The sequence below is a fragment of the Manis javanica genome, chromosome X (genome assembly GCF_040802235.1).
Source record: "Manis javanica isolate MJ-LG chromosome X, MJ_LKY, whole genome shotgun sequence".
NCBI classification, from domain to species: domain Eukaryota; kingdom Metazoa; phylum Chordata; class Mammalia; order Pholidota; family Manidae; genus Manis; species Manis javanica.
This window is the reverse complement of record NC_133174.1, coordinates 17,939,837-17,959,011: the sequence shown is the minus strand read 5'-3', so window position 1 is coordinate 17,959,011 and position 19,175 is coordinate 17,939,837. Positions and strand designations below refer to the sequence as shown.

Below are 19,175 nucleotides of genomic sequence, written 5' to 3'. Positions count from 1 at the left end.
ACAGTCTTTAGAAGTAACACATACGCCCTAATAGAGGTTCAGATAAAGTATCTGGAAATTTAAAGGCCAGTAAGTTGGGGGGGAGTGGGAGAATTTAGCAAAGGTGGTTCCTAGGAGATTCCTGACTCCACTGATTTCCAGGCCTCCCTCAGCTGGTTATGACATTACAGGATAACAGTGAAAAATTACAAAGATTAAAATGTGCTTTGTCAAAAATTACTGAAATACCAGCAGGCCTCAGTGTTCGCTCTTTCAACTTCTGAATTATTCATGCTTTTGGTCATTACCAACTGACCACCTCGCACACATACTGAAAAGATTTCATCCACAGAATTAAGATTTGCATATACCAGCTGATGAATGACCAAGTCAAGCCAGAGAGGGCTGCCTGCTAGCCTTGAGGTTAGGCTCAGCATGGCTGCCATCTTTGTGAAATAGACTAATTTTGTGAAATTAGGCTTTGTGAAATAGACTGGTGCTAATTACTTAATAAAACGGAGTACGCACAGAAAAGTAGTATTGATAAGAGGCATCCCAAAAGCTCCAAACCCACTAGAAAGTTCATAACAACATTAAGGTGTCTGATGACGTGTTTGACTAAAATAAAAGATGCAATATTAGTACATGTACCAAATGCTGGCAGTAAACTGTTGCAAACTATATCTCAAAGGTGAAGCATAATTAGGGATCTTATTTTTTTCTAGCTTTCTGGAAATGGAATCTCTCTTTATAACATCTCAGTCTACTGTTTGACTTTCACATTTGACTTTAAAATCCATTTCTGAAAAACATTAAGTAAAAATTAAGGAAATGAAGGTACTTAATGATGACAGCCACAAAATCTCAGGTGTCACTCAAATGATTTCAAAAAATCATGAGCAGACCTACATGCAAAGGTTTCAGAGACTACTGAACATGACCACTGAGCATGGGATACAATTATACATAAGACAGAGTTGCCTGTCCTCAAGGTACTCACCGTCAAGTAAAGCAAAAGGACCTGATGCTCCCACCATCATATAAACAGGGAGCCATATAAGAGGCAACAACACAGCACTGAGGAAATGTAGAAGAGCTGTTAATTTTGCTGGAAAATCTGGGTGGTTGCCAACACATACCCAGAAAGAGGAGTTGAATTTCACCATCAGAGTGCAGGGTAAAAAGTGGCACAAGCAGAGGAAACAACATGAGCCAAATTGTAAAAGGATGAAAATTCAAGGTCTATTCAGAATTCCAGAGAAAGTCATTGTGGAAGGTAAATTTGACAGGAGACGTAGAGGAAGTAAGAGAAAGGAGATTAACGAGAAGCAGCATAACCTGGCTGTGCCACTTACTGGATGACATAGGAACACTAGTTTGTGAAGTTCCCGCCTTATAAGTCTTGATGGGACACACAGTCCCACTACAATCCCACTATAGAAACTGAAAAGGCCGATACTCTTTCCCAGATACCCTTGCTGACAGGACGTGGACATATAAAATAGGCTCTACCAGTTAGGGACACCTGCTCAGACCTTACTTAAATCAGAAGCTACTATCACAAGGAAAGGGGTTGGCTAAAAGAAGATTCTAGAAGTAGCAACAGCTGCAGGATTGGGTACCTGGGGCCACAGTGCCAGCAATGTCCCACGGTACAAGCTATAACATCAAGTCCTTGGCTGTGGTTGGCAATGACCTCCTCACAGGACCAGTTTTGTGGCATGACTTTCATCACTATTCCCGGCTAAACAGCTCCCAGACTGGCTCTCCAGGCCCTCTGGAGTTTCTGTGAACAACATAATATCCTTCTAATAAATGGAATTTGTTACATCACCTAGACATGGTTCCTGTATATTACACCTAAGGTCTCTGATTAACACAGGGCCTCAGGGTCCTCACCTGTGAAATGGGGATAACCACATCTGCCTGAGGCCCTCACCTGTGAAACGGGAATAACCACATCTGCCTCTCAAAGTTGTTAAGGATTAAATAAAGATGCCTGGCTTACTTTGTATTCAGCAATACAGGAAAAGTTCACTTAATGTTTGTGTGTGTGTGTGAGATGTAGAGTAGGGTAGTCACACACACACACCCCACACCTAACAGTACCGTGTGTGTGTGTGTGTGTGATGTAGGGTAGGGTAGTCACACACACACACCCCCCACCTAACAGTACCATGGGCTAGCTTCTAGAAAGCAAAACTATAGCAAAGCAGTTTTCTCAGGGAAGCCTCAGTAGAGCATTACATATAATTTTATGTCTGCCATCTCAACTCCATGAAGACATAAACCATGTCCAACTCACCCACCCCTGTAACACAACAGCCTAGCAGAATGTCACTGCCTACTAGGTACATAATAAACGTTTGCTGAATGAACAAATGAATGAATCCCTACCTTTTAAAAAAAAATCACTGAACTCTCCCTCATCCCTTTCCATATATAACAGCAGATAGTTACAGGCCTTTCAACTCCTCACTGCCATTGCCAAGGTACCCCGCCTTTTAATACTTAAGAGAAAAAAAGGCCTAGGTTTTCCTTTTTGGAATCCGTCTCCAATGCTTCATGTTAAGTAAGCTAGCAAAAAAGAACAAGCAGGAAAACGATCCAGATATAAAAGTTTAAGTATCTGGTTAAAAATGACCGTGTGTGGTATCCCATCCTCCCCAAAGCAGGCGGACACTGGCCTGCAACCGTCTTTCAGTCTGCTCAAAGGAAAAATTCCAGTCACACGTCTCCAGCAACTACTTAATCAACACTATGACTTAAAGAGAGGCCTCAAGATTACACAGTACCCTCCAAAGAGTGATTTCTTGATGTTCACAGAAGACGTACACTTTTTTGGGTGAAGAAAGGGCTTAGTGGCAAATCACTGATGGAGGGCTGCAAAGACTGTTCACGTACTCACATCCTACATCCCATTTGTAATCCAGGCTAGCTGACTCTCCAAAATAAAAGGTCTCAAAAAATGAAAGGCTGGGAGAACAAATTGAAATATGTGATTCACAACTAGGTGAATGCAAAGGAAGCTGATTAGGAAGCAGGTTCTCATTAATGGTGATATATTTGAGTGACAGGAGATGTGAAGGTTGAGCTCAAAAATAAAATGAAGCATCTGATTTTAAGTTAGAAGTTCACTGAAGTTAAGTCACACTTTAGCTCACTGTTCAGAAATCAGAAATCAGGCAAAGCCATTTGCATTTTTGTATTCTATTTTTGGCAATAAAAGATTACCACTGAAAACGGAATGATATACAGGGCATACGAAATGCTGCGGAACTAATGCATTTTTTAAGAGGGTTCACCAGAGATAACTAGATTGTGGATGCTATTTCTATGCAGCACTTGAGGAACTTTCCACAGAATTTTAAAGAAAAATTGTTAATGCAGAAAGTAGAAACCCATTACTGAAAAAACAAAACGAATTTGTACCTATGGTGACAGCAACGTATAGCTTTCTTTCCTGCCTAGTTACAATACGTTAACAGATTTCCTAGGAGTTTCTATAAAGGGGAGGGCGTAGATCCGTTCTGCCCTAGACCTCAAGGGTATTATCCTTGGGCGGGAGTAGATAAATATTTTCAGCCAAGACTGCCTCACCCGGGACAGTCTCGATGAAGGTGTGCCTAGCACGTGGGACGCGACTCACCAAAAGAAAGACAGGCTAGGTCCAGAGACCTGCAGTAACAGAGGTGAAGCAGGCTCCCTCACCAGAAGACCCGCAGGAGGGTTGCTCGGTTTGCCAGGAGCAAACGGCCCAGCAAGGAAGCCCCGCCTGAAAGGTCCCAGCCCGGGAAGACCTAGGTCCGCGCCCAAAAAGAATCCCGGAACGACCCGGGAGCGCGCCTACAAAAAATTAAGAGACACTCTCCCCAAAGTCTCCCGCCCCACCTGCATAATCATGCCACGGTCCCCGCACTCCCAACCCGGCACCCTGTGCCCGGTGTCGCCCCTCACCGCTCGCCCCCAGCTCGCAGTCATCGCGGTGCACAGGCGCCATGGACGCACAGTATCCCGATTCCGCGCCAACCAGCCCGAAACTGGCGCGGGGGCCGAGATAGGCGCCAGTCTGAAAGCCAATCAGCTGCTCAGGAGGCTGCGGACTTCCCCCGGAAGGCCACTGACGTGCCGCGCCCCGCCGCGCCCCGCCCCCGGCCTTCCAGCGGACTCGCCTTTGGCGCTCTGTGTTGACCCCTTAGGGAAAAGCTCGAACGCAGGGGAAGCCTAGGAGAGCAGGAAAAAGAAGCGGTCGGGCGCTGGAGAGGAGCAGTCTGGAGCCTCGCTGCGCAGGCGCACCCATGCTGATGAGAAAAGACTGGACGCTTAGGAGTAGGGGCTCTCTGGTTCTGAGAGTTGATTTTCCGAGAAAAGAGACGCGGGCGGGCAGTAGTGTAGGCGTAGTTGGACGAGTTTCCCCAGAGCCTGAGAAAGCAACTACCTCCTGCTGCGCACACTGAGCGTTGCCTGATAATTTGCATGCAGTGTGAACACAGTCCCTGTGTGATTTATTTGTATGTAACCAAATGACCAAAAGTAGCATCACCAATAAGAGGCAATCATATGCTTCCTGATACTATCCACTTAGTAAAAGGAACATCACCTATATAGTCTTACAGAAAGTGTTTAACGTGAATGTAACCATGAAGAATGAATCAAATGTATTCAAAGTGTAGGATCATCTATAAAACATCTAGTCTGGAATCCAGCAAAATATCAATGCTATGAGAGACCAAAAGGGCATTAGATTATTGTGTATGGTCAATTCATGCAATGCATGCATCTCATTTCATATTTTTCCATGTAACATGTTTATTAAGTAATGCCTGCCACATATTTGTAGTATTTTTCCTACATGTTTGCCCACATACTTGTTGATCCCTTCCTCATGTGACAACGATTTTGTAGTACCATTTTCTCTAAAGAGGGTATAAATATAATTCAGCCTGTCCTGTAGTGAGACAGGGACCGTGGGTGTAGTCAGAGTAGGGTGAGGGCCTCCTGAAAAAGCAAGGCAGGATATTTGCAGTCAGAGCAATGTAACTACACGCAAGGAAACCCCCTACCAAAACTCTGTGTTAAACATTCATCTCTAGAGTCATTCGTCAGTGAGATCAGTTAATATTCCCCAGATAAAGAAGAATAGCACATGTTTTTATTATGCTATTCATTTATTATCATGTGTAAGATTCACCTTAGCATGCTAAAAGGCCCAGGCCTATGTGCTGTCTTTCCTCCTTCAGATCTGATGAGGTGATTTTGCAAACTGGGCAAACTAATTTAGCAAGTAAGCCCAGGCATAAGCAACACAGTAAAAGGCAAGAAGGATTCCACCTTAAAGATAAAATTGCATTTTAATACCCAAGAACTTAAGACGTTAGAAATTCTTAACTTACTCTTTAGCAAACAATACCTCAGCCCACTTTGGGGGCTGAGCAGGTCACAATTTTATTTAGAGATAAAGTGAAAGGACAGAGCTCCTTGCTCACGCCAGGAGGGGACAAGAGAGTCCCGGGTGGGAAAAGCTCGAACGCAGGGGAAGCCGAGGAGGGCAGGAAAAAGAAGCGGTCGGGCGCTGGAGAGGAGCAGTCTGGAGCCTCGCTGCGCAGGCGCACCCATGCTGCTGAGAAAAGATTGGACGCTTAGGAGTAGGGGCTCTCACTCTATTCTGACTACACCCACCGTCCCTGTCTCACTAGAGGACAGGCTGAATTATATTTATACCCTCTTTAGAGAAAATGGTACTACAAAATCGTCACATGAGGAAGGGATCAACAAGTATGTGGGCAAACATGTAGGAAAAATACTACAAATGTGTGGCCTTGTTTGATATGCCGCCAGACCAAGATGCTGGTGTCTCAGGGAGAAATCATGAGAGCAGGAAGTTGTTTGTGTTAAGTTAATTCTAAATATTCTGGGACCACTTAACAAGTTCACACCCCTAAACTTTTTTTCATGTTCTCAAAAAATCCTCAACTGCCTGTAAAACCCCTAAACAACGCACCACCTGGGACTCTCTTGTCCCTTCCTGGCATGAGCAAGGAGCTCTGTCCTTTCACTTTATCTCCAAATAAAAGCCTGTATCTTGCTCTCCTACCTTGAGTGTTTGTGAAGCTCATTCTTCGGCTTTGTGAACTAGAACCCCAGCATCACTAGCATGGTTGATTAATGCTTGCTTCTTAACTTAGGACTGTTGAGAAAATTTTCTTTCACCTTCACAACTCATTATTCAGTATCATGTTAAATATGATCCATATATTGTGATACATACGTGTAGCAATTCATGCTTAGATGCACTTGCTATTTAAAAGGCTAGTACAAATTTATGCCTATACTTCCCTTTAAAGAAATTGTTGGAACTTTTATAGCTATATTATCAAGTTTATTCCTAACAGGAAAGAAATATTTTAGCTAGGCATCAATAAGAACCAAATCCTTCCCTTAGAATTTCGCATATCCAATCATTTTCCACATGCCAGCTTAAAACTCTTAAGCATTTCAAATCTTGTTTCTCTTTCACTACCTACATACTTCAGGGAGGACCTGTAGCACACTTTCATTTCAAGATAGGACTTTTGGCCCTGCCCATTCCAGGCACAACTCCAAGTAAGTCAGCACAGTGGGGTACGAATATTCCTGGAACCTATTCCTACACCAAGAGGTCTATCAATAATTTAAATAAATATGAAAGTGCCTTCAACCCACATAAATACATGCCACTAAGTCTAATCTCAATGCAACACCAACTTAAATTTCCCATAATAGAATCCCAAAATGACTGTGCCGGCTATACCAACAACACAAAGAAGGAAGGGAAATGTATCAGAGGGACAGGTAGTAGTTCTTAAGAGCTGATTGTTACATATTCAGGAATTATGTAATGTGCTTGTTAAGACTATTGGTAGCTTCAAATCAGACATGGAGGGAGTACTTGCACAGTGCAAACTGGCAATTCAGAAAAAAAACACTTATCAGAAATCGGGCTTTTTTTTTTGAGAGAGAGAGAGAGAGAGAGAAAGTGAGTCAGTTTACTAGCAAACCACCAAGTAGAAAATAGTCATAACATATTGCAGTTGAAATATCTTACGCTGGCAAATTTTCACAAAAACCTAAGGCCATTGCTAGAGCATCTCCCAGGGCATCGGAAGTGGCCCATCTTCAACCAAGAGGCCCTGAAGCTTAAGTTTCATCAACTTCACTGTAAATCTACCTTTGTTATCAAATCACACAAAATATCACAATTTGACTTATGTTTGCTCTTTCCTGTGCAACACAGGACCAGTTTTGCACTGGTTTTGAAAACTGAAGATTTTTTTAACTTACCATTACTAAAAAAAAAAAAAAAAATTGAGCCCTACTTTGAGATACTGTTTTCCACCATTTTCTACCTCTTTACCTATATCTCTCTATATAAACTCTATTGCTGGTAAGCTTGCAGTGTTCAGGAACCACTCATTTTTTCTGGTGGCAGCGTAAATTAAAACAACCTTTTGGAAAATAATATTGCAACGTGTGACAAGTACCATAAGCATGCTTTTATCTTTCAAGCCATTATTTCCACAGATAAAGTTAACAGGAAATAACTCAATAGACATAGAAAAAAAATGCAAAGATGCTAATAACTGCTGCCATTTTCCATGAAAATTCTATTAAACAGTTGGGACCTAAATGTCCACAACAGAGAAGAGGTTTAATAGTGTGACATCCAAAAGATAAAATAATTGGGAAAACTCAAAACATAGAAAGTGTTTAAGCTATTTCATAAGATGAAAACAGCTGAGGGCAAAGTGATATGCACACTTACTCACAACTATATATCAAACAGCCATATGCATACAAGCCAGAGGTAAAATGGGATGTATTTTCTCCAGGTGATAGCATTATAGATTCATTTTGCTTACAATTTGTTCTCTTTAATATGTCAGGAGGCATTAGATCATATAGAGTCAGATTTAGGGTTTCATTCTTAGACTACTGTTTGTATGTGACCTTTGGCTGGTTACTGAAACCTCAGTTTCTTCTCCTATAAAACAGAGGTGCTTATACTTACCTAAGGATAGCTGTGAAATGTAATTGAACTAGTACATGTAGAGTGCCTTTAAGATGCCAAGACCTAAAAGGCATTCAACAAAGGGCTATTATTATTATATATTTAGTTACTTCATGACAGTGTTGTTATTAATACAACTGAAGGGATATTACCCTCAAACATAAAAAAATCAAGCGTATCAATTGCCATAAACTTTTGTCAGTCAATATAATTGTTTATGACCAATTTTTTGGAGGACATCAGTGCTTTACGTATTATACCGATCTTCCTAACAACCATGTGGGGTAGGTATTTCAAGAAATTGCTAGTTGCTTACCACTACATCCATTCTCCCCTTTCTTCTGCGTAATGGAATGTGGGATTTTAGCTTGGCACACTGACAGATGGAGGAAAAGACTATATTTCCCAGCCTCCTTTGCAACAAGGATTAACCATATGACCAATTTCTGGCCCGCAAGATAAAATGGTAGTGTTTTAGTAGACATGGAGGAAGGCTGCTTAATGAAATCTGATATATCTCGAAGGGGAGTCATTTTTGCCCCTTTCTCCTTCTCTTCCTGCAACATAGATGTGATGGCTAAACCTCCAGGAGCCACCTTAGATTATGAAATAACTATGAAGATGGAAGCCACACACTGAGATGGTGAAACAGAATGATAAGAAACTTGGTCCCTAACATCCATGAAGCCACCACACCAGCCCAAGTTCTGTCCACTCTCCAAGCAACCCTTGTTTTATAAACTAGACATTTTTTCTAAAGGAAGAGACAACTAGCCAACTGAATTCTATTCTGGCATGCCTGACAGATATATTTCTCATTGCAATTAATAAATTAGGACTCTGGTTCCACTACTAGTATGCATTTCTTGGAATGAGCCTGGTTATCTTTGGGTTTATCAGCTTTGTAAAGATTCTGAGCCCAACTAGGTAATGTTCTTTATATGCAGCTGTGGAGAGGACTGTCCGCCAGCTGAAAATAAGCAAGCATTAAAGGGGCATCATACGGTCTCAATGTACCACAAAGATTCCAGGGGATAGAAGTAGATATGCGACTCCCCTGGGTAGCTGGTGGTGCCCCAGCTCAATTTATTTCCTTATGCACCTAAGTTGCAAAGCTCCTCACTTGACTTACTTGCCTAAAGAAAGGGAGAGTGGCAGTGGGTCAGGAGCCTTCTCCTGGAGCACAGCTCATGACATGTCTGGCTGCTCCTGGACGAAGCACACCTGAGTGTTTGCAGTCCTCTCCCTCATGGCAGGGATTCTGGGGCTGAGACTAATTGAATTAACACACCAAGGGAGAGGCATTTTGGCTTAATTATGGATCCACATCACTTTTAATGCAAGAATGGATGACACCCATAAAATTAGGGATCAGAGACAGAAAACTAAATGGATCTAACATTGCCCAAGGGAGAAAAATGATGAGAAAAGCAAATAAATTACTACTTAGATATGGTCCTTAAAGAGATACAGATATACACATATAACCCTGTATTAGGTTTTCCTGATATTGAGGTTAAATAATCCCTTAAACAATTTATAGTGAAAGACCTATACCTTGAAAACTAAAAGACACTCTTGAGAGAAATTAAAGAGGACACTAATAAATGGAAATTCATCCCATGCTCTTGGGTAGGAAGAATTAATATTGTCAAAACGGCCTTCCTGCCTAAAGCAATCTACAGACTAAATACAATCCCTATCAGAACATTGACAGCATTTTCAATGAACTGGAACAAATAGTTCTAAAATTCATATGGAACCACAAAAGACCCCGAATAGCCAAAGCAATCCTGAGAAGAATAAACAAAGCTGGGGGATTATGCTTACCAATTTTAAGCTCTACTACAAAGCCACAGTACTCAAGACAATTTGGTACAGGCACAAGAACAGACCCACAGACCAGTGGAACAGAATAGAGTCCAGATATTAAAGCAAACATATAGGTCAATTAATAAATGATAAAGCAGCTATAGAGATACAATGGGGAAATAACAGCCTCTTCAACAGAAGGTGTTGGCAAAACTGGACAGCTACATGTCTGAGAATGAAAGTGGATCATTGTCTAAACCCATACACAAAAGTAAATTCAAAATGGACCAAAGACCTGAATGTAAGCCCTGAAACCATAAAACTCTTAGAAACAAACATAGGCAAAAATCTCTTGGACATAAACATGAGCAACTTCTTCATGAACATATCTCCCAAGACAAGGGAAACAGAAGCAAAAATGAACAAGTGGGACTATATCAAGCTGAAAAGCTTCTGTACAGCAAAGGACACCATCAGTAGAACAAAAAGGCATCCTACGGAGAATATATTCATAAATGACATATACAATAAAGGGTTGGCATCCAAAATATATAAAGAGCTCATACACCTCAACAAACAAAAAGCAAATAATCCAATTAAAAAATGGGCAGAGGAGATGAACAGACACTTCTCCAAAGAAGAAATTCACATGGCCAACAGGCACATGAAAAGATGCTCCACATTCCTAATCATCAAACAAATGCAAATTAAAACCACAATGAGATATCACCTCACACCAGTAAGGATGGCCACCATCCAAAAGACAAACAACAATAAATGTTGGCGAGGTTGTGGAGAAAGGGGAACCCTCCTACACTGCTGGTGGAAATGTAAATTAGTTCAACCATTGTGGAAAGCAGTATGGAAGTTCCTCAAAAATCTCAAATAGAAATACCATATGACCCAGGAATTCCACTCCTAGGAATTTACCCTAAGAATGCAAGAGCCCAGTTTGAAAAAGACAGATGCACCCCTATGTTTATTGCAGCACTATTTACAATAGCCAAGAAATGGAAGCAAACTAAGTGTCCATCAGTAGATGAATGGATAAAGAAGATGTGGTACATATACACAATGGAATATTATTCAGCCATAAGAAGAAAACAAACCCTACCATTTGCAACAACATGGATGGAGCTAGAGGGTATTATGCTCAGTGAAATAAGCCAGGCAGAAAAAGACAAGTATCGAATGATTTCACTCATCTGTGGAGTATAAGAACAAAGAAAAAAACTGAAGGAACAAAACAGCAGCAGACTCACAGAACCCAAGAATGGACTAACAGTTATCAAAGGGAAAGGGACTGGGGAGGGGGAGTGGGAAGAGAGGGATAAGGGGGGAAAAGGGGGCATTACTATTAGCAGACATAATGTAGGGGGGCACAGGGAGGGTTGTACAAAACAGAGAAGACAAGTAGTGATTCTGTAGCATCTTACTACACTGATGGGCAGTGACTGTAATGGGCTGTGTGGTGGGGACTTGGTGATGGGGGGAGTCTCTTAAACATAATGTTCCTCATGTAATTGTAGATTAATCATACAAAATAAAACTAAAAATAGAAATATCATTTGACCCAGGAATTCCACTCCTAGGAATTTACCCTAAGAATCCATGAGCCCAGTTTGAAAAACTATTGACAATAGCCAAGAAATGGAAGCAACCTAAGTGTCCATCAGTAAATGAATGGATAAAGAAAATGTGGTACATATACACAATGGAATATTATTCATCCATAAGAAGAAAACAAATCCTACCATTTGCAGCAGCATGGATGGACCTGGAGGGTATTATGCTCAGTGAAATAAGCCAAGTGGAGAAAGACAAGTACCAAATGATTTCACTCATCTGTGGAGTATAACAACAAAGCAAAAACTGAAAGAACAAAACAGCAGTAGACTCACAGAACGCAAGAACTAACTAACAGTTACCAAAGGGAAATGGATTGGGGAGGGTGGGGGGGAAGAGGGGGATGAAGGGATTAAGAGGCATTATGATTAGCACACATAATGTAGGCGGGGGGCACGGGGAAGGCAGTATAGCACAGAGAAGACAAGTAGTGACTCTATAGCATGTTATTATGCTGATGGACAGTGACTGTAATGGGGTATGTGGTGGGGACATGATAATGGGGGGAATGTAGTAACCACAATGTTGCTCATGTGATTGTATACTAATGATACCATAATAAAAAATATACTTTATAGAGGACATTTGACGTTATTTTGGCTGCCCAACATCCCACGTGTTGGGAGGATTTCTCACATTCTGGGTTCGAGGAAAGGCAGGCCCATATGATGCTTTAGAACCTGAAAATTCTTTTGTCCCAACTCTGCCACCTACCACATGAATACGTCTCGGGCCAGCCATTTCCACAAGGGATTCTGAAATGAGAACTAGTGTCACCAAAAATAGGGACATTCTTTGTGTCGGTGGTAGCAGCTTCCCACTTCCTGTTGGGCAGCAATGGCTTCAGAGCTACTGCAAAGGCCAATGTCTGGGCCATCTGCACCAGCAGAAATGGCCAGGATGCCTTTTACCAAACAGCTCAGAGGTGTGGATTTTTTACCTGTGATTTCGGCTGCAGAGTCTCCCTTTGAGCCTACCCACCTTGGTTTCCTTCTTGTGGATTCCTAGTGATTCTGGGAAGGATCTAATACCTTCTCATAAATTTCTTCTTCTCCTCCCTCTTCATCCATTTCTCTCCCTCTCCCCTTCCCCCTCCTCCTACTTTTTTTACTCAAGTCAGCCAGAATCTGTTTCTGTTGCTTGCTGACACAGCATTCTGTTTCCTTGCTTTATTCTTTTTTTTTAATTCTATTCCCTTAAGTAATATCCTCTTCATCTTCCACCTGCCTAGGGTCAGTTCATGGAACTCTAGCTAAAGTCTTTAATAGGTTTTTTAAATTCATTTTGGTATCATTAATCTACAATTACAGAAACAACATTATGTTTACTAGGTTCCCCCCTTCACCAAGTCCCCCCCACATACCCCTTCACAGTCACTGTCCATCAGCATAGTAAGATGCTGTAGACTCACTACTTGTCTTCTCTGTTTTGCACATCCCTCCCTATGGACCGCCACATTATACATGCTAATCATGATGCCCCCTTTCTTTTTCCCTGCCCTTATGCCTTCCTTCCCACCCCTCCTGCCCAGTCCCTTTCCCTTTGGTAACCATTAGTCCTTTTGTGGGTTCCGTGATTCTGCTGCTGTTTTGTTCCTTCAGTTTTTCTTTGTTCTTATACTCCACAGATGAGTGAAATCATTTGATACTTGTCTTTCTCCACCTGGCTTATTTCACTGAGCATAATACCCTCTAGCTCCATCCATGTTGTTGCAAATGGTAGGATTTGTTTTCTTCTTATGGCTGAATAATATTCCATTGTGTATATGTACCACATCTTCTTTATCCATTCATCTACTGATGGACACTTAGGTTGCTTCCATTTCTTGGCTATTGTAAATAGTGCTACGATAAACATAGGGGTGCATCTGTCTTTTTCAAACTGGGCTGCTGCATTCTTAGGGTAAATGCCTAGAAGTGGAATTCCTGGGTCAAATGGTAGGTCTATTTTGAGCTTTTTGAGGAACCTCCATACTGCTTTCCACAATGGTTGAACTAATTTGCATTCCCACCAGCTGTGCAGGAGGGTTCCCCTTTCTCCGCAACCTTGCCAACATTTGTTGTTTGTCTTTTGCATGGTGGCGATCCTTACTGGTGTGAGGGGACATCTCATTGTGGTTTTAATTTGCATTTCTCTGATGACTAGCAATGTGGAGCATCTTTTCATGTGTCTGTTGGCCATGTGAATTTCTTCTTTGGAGAACTGTCTGTTCAGCTCCTCTGCCCATTTTTTAATTGGATCATTTGCTTTTTGTTTGTAGAGGGGTGTGAGCTCTTCATATGTTTTGGATATCAACCCTTTATTGGATATGTCATTTATGAATATATTCTCCCATACTGTTGGGTACCTTTTTGTTTTATTGATGGTGTCTTTTGCTGTACAGAAGCTTTTCAGCTTGATATAGTCCCAGTTGTTCATTTTTGATTTTGTTTCCCTTGCCTGGGGAGATATGTTCATGAAGAAGTGACTCATGTTTATCTCCAAGAGATTTTTGCCTATGTTTTTTCTAAGAGTTTTATGGTTTCATGACTTACATTCAGGTCTTTGATCCATTTCGAATTTACTTTTGTGTATGGGGTTAGACAGTGAGCCAGTTTCATTCTCTTACATGTAGCTGAACAGTTTTGCCAGCACCATCTGTTGAAGAGACTGTCATTTCACCATTGTATGTCCATGGCTCCTTTATCATATATTAATTGACCATATATGTTTGGGTTAATATCTGGGGTCTCTATTCTGTCCCACTGGTCTGTGGCTCTGTTCTTGTGCCAGTACCAAACTGTCTTGATTACTTTGGCTTTGTAGTAGAGCTTGAAGTTGGGGAGCGAGATCCCCCCCACTTCCTTCTTCCTTCTCAGGATTGCTTTGGCTATTCGGGGCCTTTGGTGTTTCCATATGAATTTTTGAACTACTTGTTCTAGTTTGTTGAAGAATGTTGTTGGTAATTTGATAGGGATTGCATCAAAACTGTATATTGCTTTGGGCAGGATGGCCACTTTGATGATATTAATTCTTCCTAGCCAAGAGCATGGGATGAGTTTCCATTTGTTAGTGTCCTCTTGAATTTCTCTTAAGAGTGTCTTATAGTTTTCAGGGTATAGGTCTTTCACTTCCTTGGTAAAGTTGATTCCTAAGTATTTTATTCTTTTTGATGCAATTGTGAATGGAATTGTTTTCCTGATTTCTCTATTAGTTCATTGTTAGTGTATAGGAAAGCCACAGATTTCTGTGTGTTAATTTTGTATCCTGCAACTTTGCTGAATTCCGATATCAGTTCTAGTAGTTTTGGAGAGGAGTCTTTATGGTTTTTTATGTACAATATCATGTCATCTGCAAATAGTGACAATTTAACTTCTTCTTTACCAATTTGGATTCCTTGTATTTCTTTGTTTTGTCTAATTGCCATGGCTAGGACCTCCAGTATTAAGTTGAATAACAGTGGGGAGAGTGGGCATCCCTGTCTTGTTCCCGATCTCATAGGAAAAGCTTTCAGCTTTTCACTGTTCAGTATGATGTTGGCTGTGGGTTTATCATATATGGCCTTTATTATGTTGAGGTACTTGCTCTCTATGCCCATTTTGTTTAGAGTTTTTATCATGAATGGATATTGAATTTTGTCGAATGCTTTTTCAGCATCTATGGAGATGATCGTGTGGTTTTTGTCCTTCTTTTTGTTGATGTGGTGAATGATATTGATGGATTTTCGAATGTTGTATCATCCTTGCATCCCTGGGATGAATCCCAGTTGATCATGATTGATGAACTTTTTTATGTATTTTTGAATTTGGTTTGGTAATATTTTGTTGAGTATTTTTTCATCTACATTCATCAGGGATATTGGTCTGTAATTTTCTTTTTTGGTGGGGTCTTTGCCTTGTTTTTGGTATTATAGTGATGCTGGCTTCATAGAATGAGTTTGGAAGCATTCCCTACTCTTCTATTTTTTTGGAAAACATTAAGGAGAATGGATATTATGTCTTCTCCATATGTCTGATAAAATTCACCGCTAAATCTTTCTGGCCCAGCGGTTTTGTTCTTGGGTAGTTTTTTGATTACTGATTCAATTTCATTGCCGGTAATTGGTCTGCTTAGATTTTCTCTTTCTTCCTTGCTCATTCTTGGAAGGTTGTATTTTTCTAGGAAGTTGTCCATTTCTTCTAGGTTTTCCAGCTTCTTAGCATATAGATTTTCATAGTATTCTCTAATAATTCTTTGTATTTCTGTGGGGTCTGTCCTGATTTTTTCTTTTTCATTTCTGATTCTGTTTATGTGTGTAGGTTTTCTTTTTCTCTTAATAAGTCTGGCTAGGGGTTTATCTATTATGTTTATTTTCTCAAAGAACCAGCTCTTGGTTTGATTTTTTTCTATTGTTTTATTCTTCTCAATTTTATTTATTTATTGTCTGATCTTTATTATGTCCCTCCTTCTGCTGACTTTGGGCCTCATTTGTTCTTCTTTTTCCAATTTCAAGAACTGTGACTTTAGACTATTCATTTGGGATTGATCTTCCTTCTTTTAATAGGCCTGGATTGCAATATACTTTCCTCTTAGAACTGCCTTCACTGTGTCCCACAGAAGTTGGGATTTTGTCCTGTTGTTGTCATTTGTCTCCATATATTGCTTGATCTCTAATTTAATTTGGTCATTGATCCATTGTTTCTTTAGGAGCATGTTGTTAAGCCTCCATGTGTTTGTGAGCCTTTCTGTTTTCTTTGTACAATTTATTTCTAGTTTTGTAGCTTTGTGATCTGTGAAGTTGGTTGGTAGAATTTCAATTTTTTTGAATTTACTGTGTTTCTTCTTGTGGCCTAGTATGTGGTCTATTTGGAGAATGTTCCATGTGCACTTGAGAAGAATGTGCATCCTGCTGCTTTTGGGTGTAGAGTTCTGTAGATGTCCATTAGGTCCATGTGTTCTAGTGTGTTGTTCAGTGCCTCTGTGTCCTTACTTATTTTCTGTCTGGTGGATTTGTCCTTTGGAGTGAGTAGTGTGTTGAAATCTCCTAAAATGAATGCATTGCATTCTATTTCCTCCTTTAATTCTGTTAGTATTTGTTTCACATATGTAGGAGATCCTGTGTTTTGTGCATATATATTTATAATGGTTATATCCTCTTGTTGGACTGAGCCCTTTATCATTATGTAATGTCCTTCTTTATCTCTTGTTACTTTCATTGTTTTGGAGTCTATTTTGTCTGATACAAGTACTGTAACACCTGCTTTTTCTCTCTATTGTTTGCATAAAATATCTTTTTCCGTCTGTTCACTTTTAGTCTGTGTATATGTTTGCATTTGAGGTGAGTCTCTTGTAAGCAGCATATAGATGGGTCTTGCTTTTTTATCCATTATACTACTCTGTGTCTTTTGATTGGTGCACTCAGTCCATTTACATTTAGGGTGATTATCAATAGATATGTACTTATTGCCATTGCAGGCATTGGATTCATGGTCACAAAAGGTCCACGGGTAGCTTCTTTACTATCTGACCATCTAACTTAACTCTCTTATTATGCTATTAAAAACACAGTCTGATGAGTCTTTATTTCTTTCTCTTCTTATTCTTCCTCCTCCATTTTTTATATGTTATGTGTTTTATTCTGTACTCTTTTGTGTTTCCCTTGACTGCTTTTGTAGATAGCTGATTTTACTTTTTGCCTTTAATTAATATTTGGTTGCTCTGCTTTCTTTGCTGTGATTTTATTTTCTCTGGTGACATCTATTTAGCCTTAGGAGTACTTCCATCTAGAGTCGTCCCTTTAAAATACCCTGTAGAGGTGGTTTGTGGGAGGCAAATTCCCTCAACTTTTGCTTGTCTGGGAATTGTTCAGTCCCTCCTTCAAATTTAAATAATAATTGTGCTGGATACAGTATTCTTGGTTTAAGGCTCTGTTTCATTGCATTAAATATATCATGCCATTCTCTTCTGGCCTGTAAAGTTTCTGTTGAGAAGTCTAATGGTAGCCTGATGGGTTTTCCTTCGTAGGTGACCTTTTTTCCCTCTCTGGTTGCCTTTAAGACTCTGTCTTTGTCTTTGATCTTTGCCATTTTAATTATTATATGTCTTGGTGTTATCCTCCTTGGGTCCCTTGTGTTGGGAGATCTGTGGGCTTCCATGGTCTGAGAGACTATTTTCTTCCCCAGTTTGGGGAAGTTTTCAGCAATTATTTCTTCAAAGACACTTAGTATTCCTTTTTCTCTCTCTTCTTCTTCTGGTACCCCTATAATGTGAATATTGTTCCATTTGGATGGGTCACACAGTTCTCTTAATATTCTTTCATTCCTGGAGATCCTTTTATCTCTCTCTGCCTCAGCTTCTCTGTATTCCTGTTCTCTAATATCGGTTCCATTAACAGTCTATTGCACCTCATCCAGTCTGCTCTTAAGTCCTTTCATAGATTGTTTTATTTCTGTATTCTCCCTCCTTAGCTCTTGCATATTTCTCTGCATGTCCATCAGCATGGTTATGACCTTTATTTTGAATTCTTTTTCAGGAAGATTGGTTAAATCTATCTCCCCAAGCCCTCTCTCAGGGGTTGTCTGGGTGATTCTGGACTAAACCAAATTCTTCTGCCTTTTCATGGCGATAGAAGTAGCTGTAGGCAGGTGGCGCATGTGTCAACTGGTAGAACAAAGTCCCTTACTGCTTGCTGGTTGCCTTCTTCTCCTGCAAGAATGGCGACCCCTAGCAGCTTGTGCTGGGCAGCTGCATGCCGATGGAGCCTCTGAGTCTGGCCCAAGTGGCTGCGGAGGTGGCTCTGGGCGGTTGCTGTGGGGAACTTTAGTGACTTCCAGACAGAAAATTCTATTTTCTTAAGCTGGCCATGAATAACAACTGAACAGTAAAAACAAACAGAGACAAATGCATGTACATCTTAACTAGAGAGCTCTAATTAAACCAAGAACGTAGAATGAAAATTAAACATCTTTCAGTCCCATTTTCTACAGATTTAATTTTAGTGATTAAGGCCAATGCATCTGAACCCTTTCATCAAACCCACTAGAGCATAATGCCCTTGGTTTTGCCCCTGAGAGGACAATGTGAGATCCATGCCCTCAAGTGGTTCAAGAATTATTAACCAATGGGCAAATCTTTTGTGATAACTGAGCCCTGGCTCACAGCATAAATATGCAGTGTCATCACGAATAAGACCTGGCCCTGAAGACAAATAACTGTACTAATGCTTCAAAGACTTCTAAAGCAGTGGCATGCACTGACACTTGCGAATGGAAAACCAGAATTCATCTGGAAATTATTTAAAGTACTGGAGCAAAGTTAAGAAAGAATTATAAATTAGAATATTGATCATATAGTCAGTCAAGAGTGAATTTTTGCAGAGCATGGCAACATGAGGGTTTCTTCATTTGCATATGGACTATGCTCTACAAAGTTTAGAGCATGGCTCTACACTTTGGCTGCAAGTTAGAATCATCTGAGCAGTTTTTCAAAGTTCCAATGCCCAGCACTCACTAGACTTATTAAGTCAGGACTTCTAAGGATGAGATTTGAATATGCAGCCAAAATTGAGAGCAAGAGGTTGAAGGAGGCATTGCTAAACCTTTTAGAGTCATTAGAAGGGTGGCTAATCAGGACATAAACATTCAGTTGAACAATATGGTGTCATATATGCCTGTACACACCTCTTTCCATGAGGAAGAAGAGCTCATTTCCCACCTGTTGTAAAGACTTTCATTCTTTTGTATATTATACTGTG

General features: G+C 40.5%; 1 protein-coding gene across 2 annotated transcripts in view; it reads right to left on the bottom strand.

Moving 5' to 3' along the window:
- The window catches only part of POLA1 (DNA polymerase alpha 1, catalytic subunit), a 288,922-nt gene extending 284,859 nt beyond the window's left edge, over nucleotides 1-4,063 (bottom strand). The window contains exon 1 of one of the 2 annotated variants that reach the window (XM_017671042.3): nucleotides 3,937-4,063. In XM_017671042.3, coding sequence (XP_017526531.2) covers nucleotides 3,937-3,979 — 43 coding nt within the window. In that variant the 5' untranslated portion in view covers nucleotides 3,980-4,063. The remainder of the gene's footprint in view (nucleotides 1-3,936) is intronic. The other variant, XM_017671038.3, reaches the window with a different exon arrangement.
- Nucleotides 4,064-19,175: the final 15,112 nt, after the last annotated feature.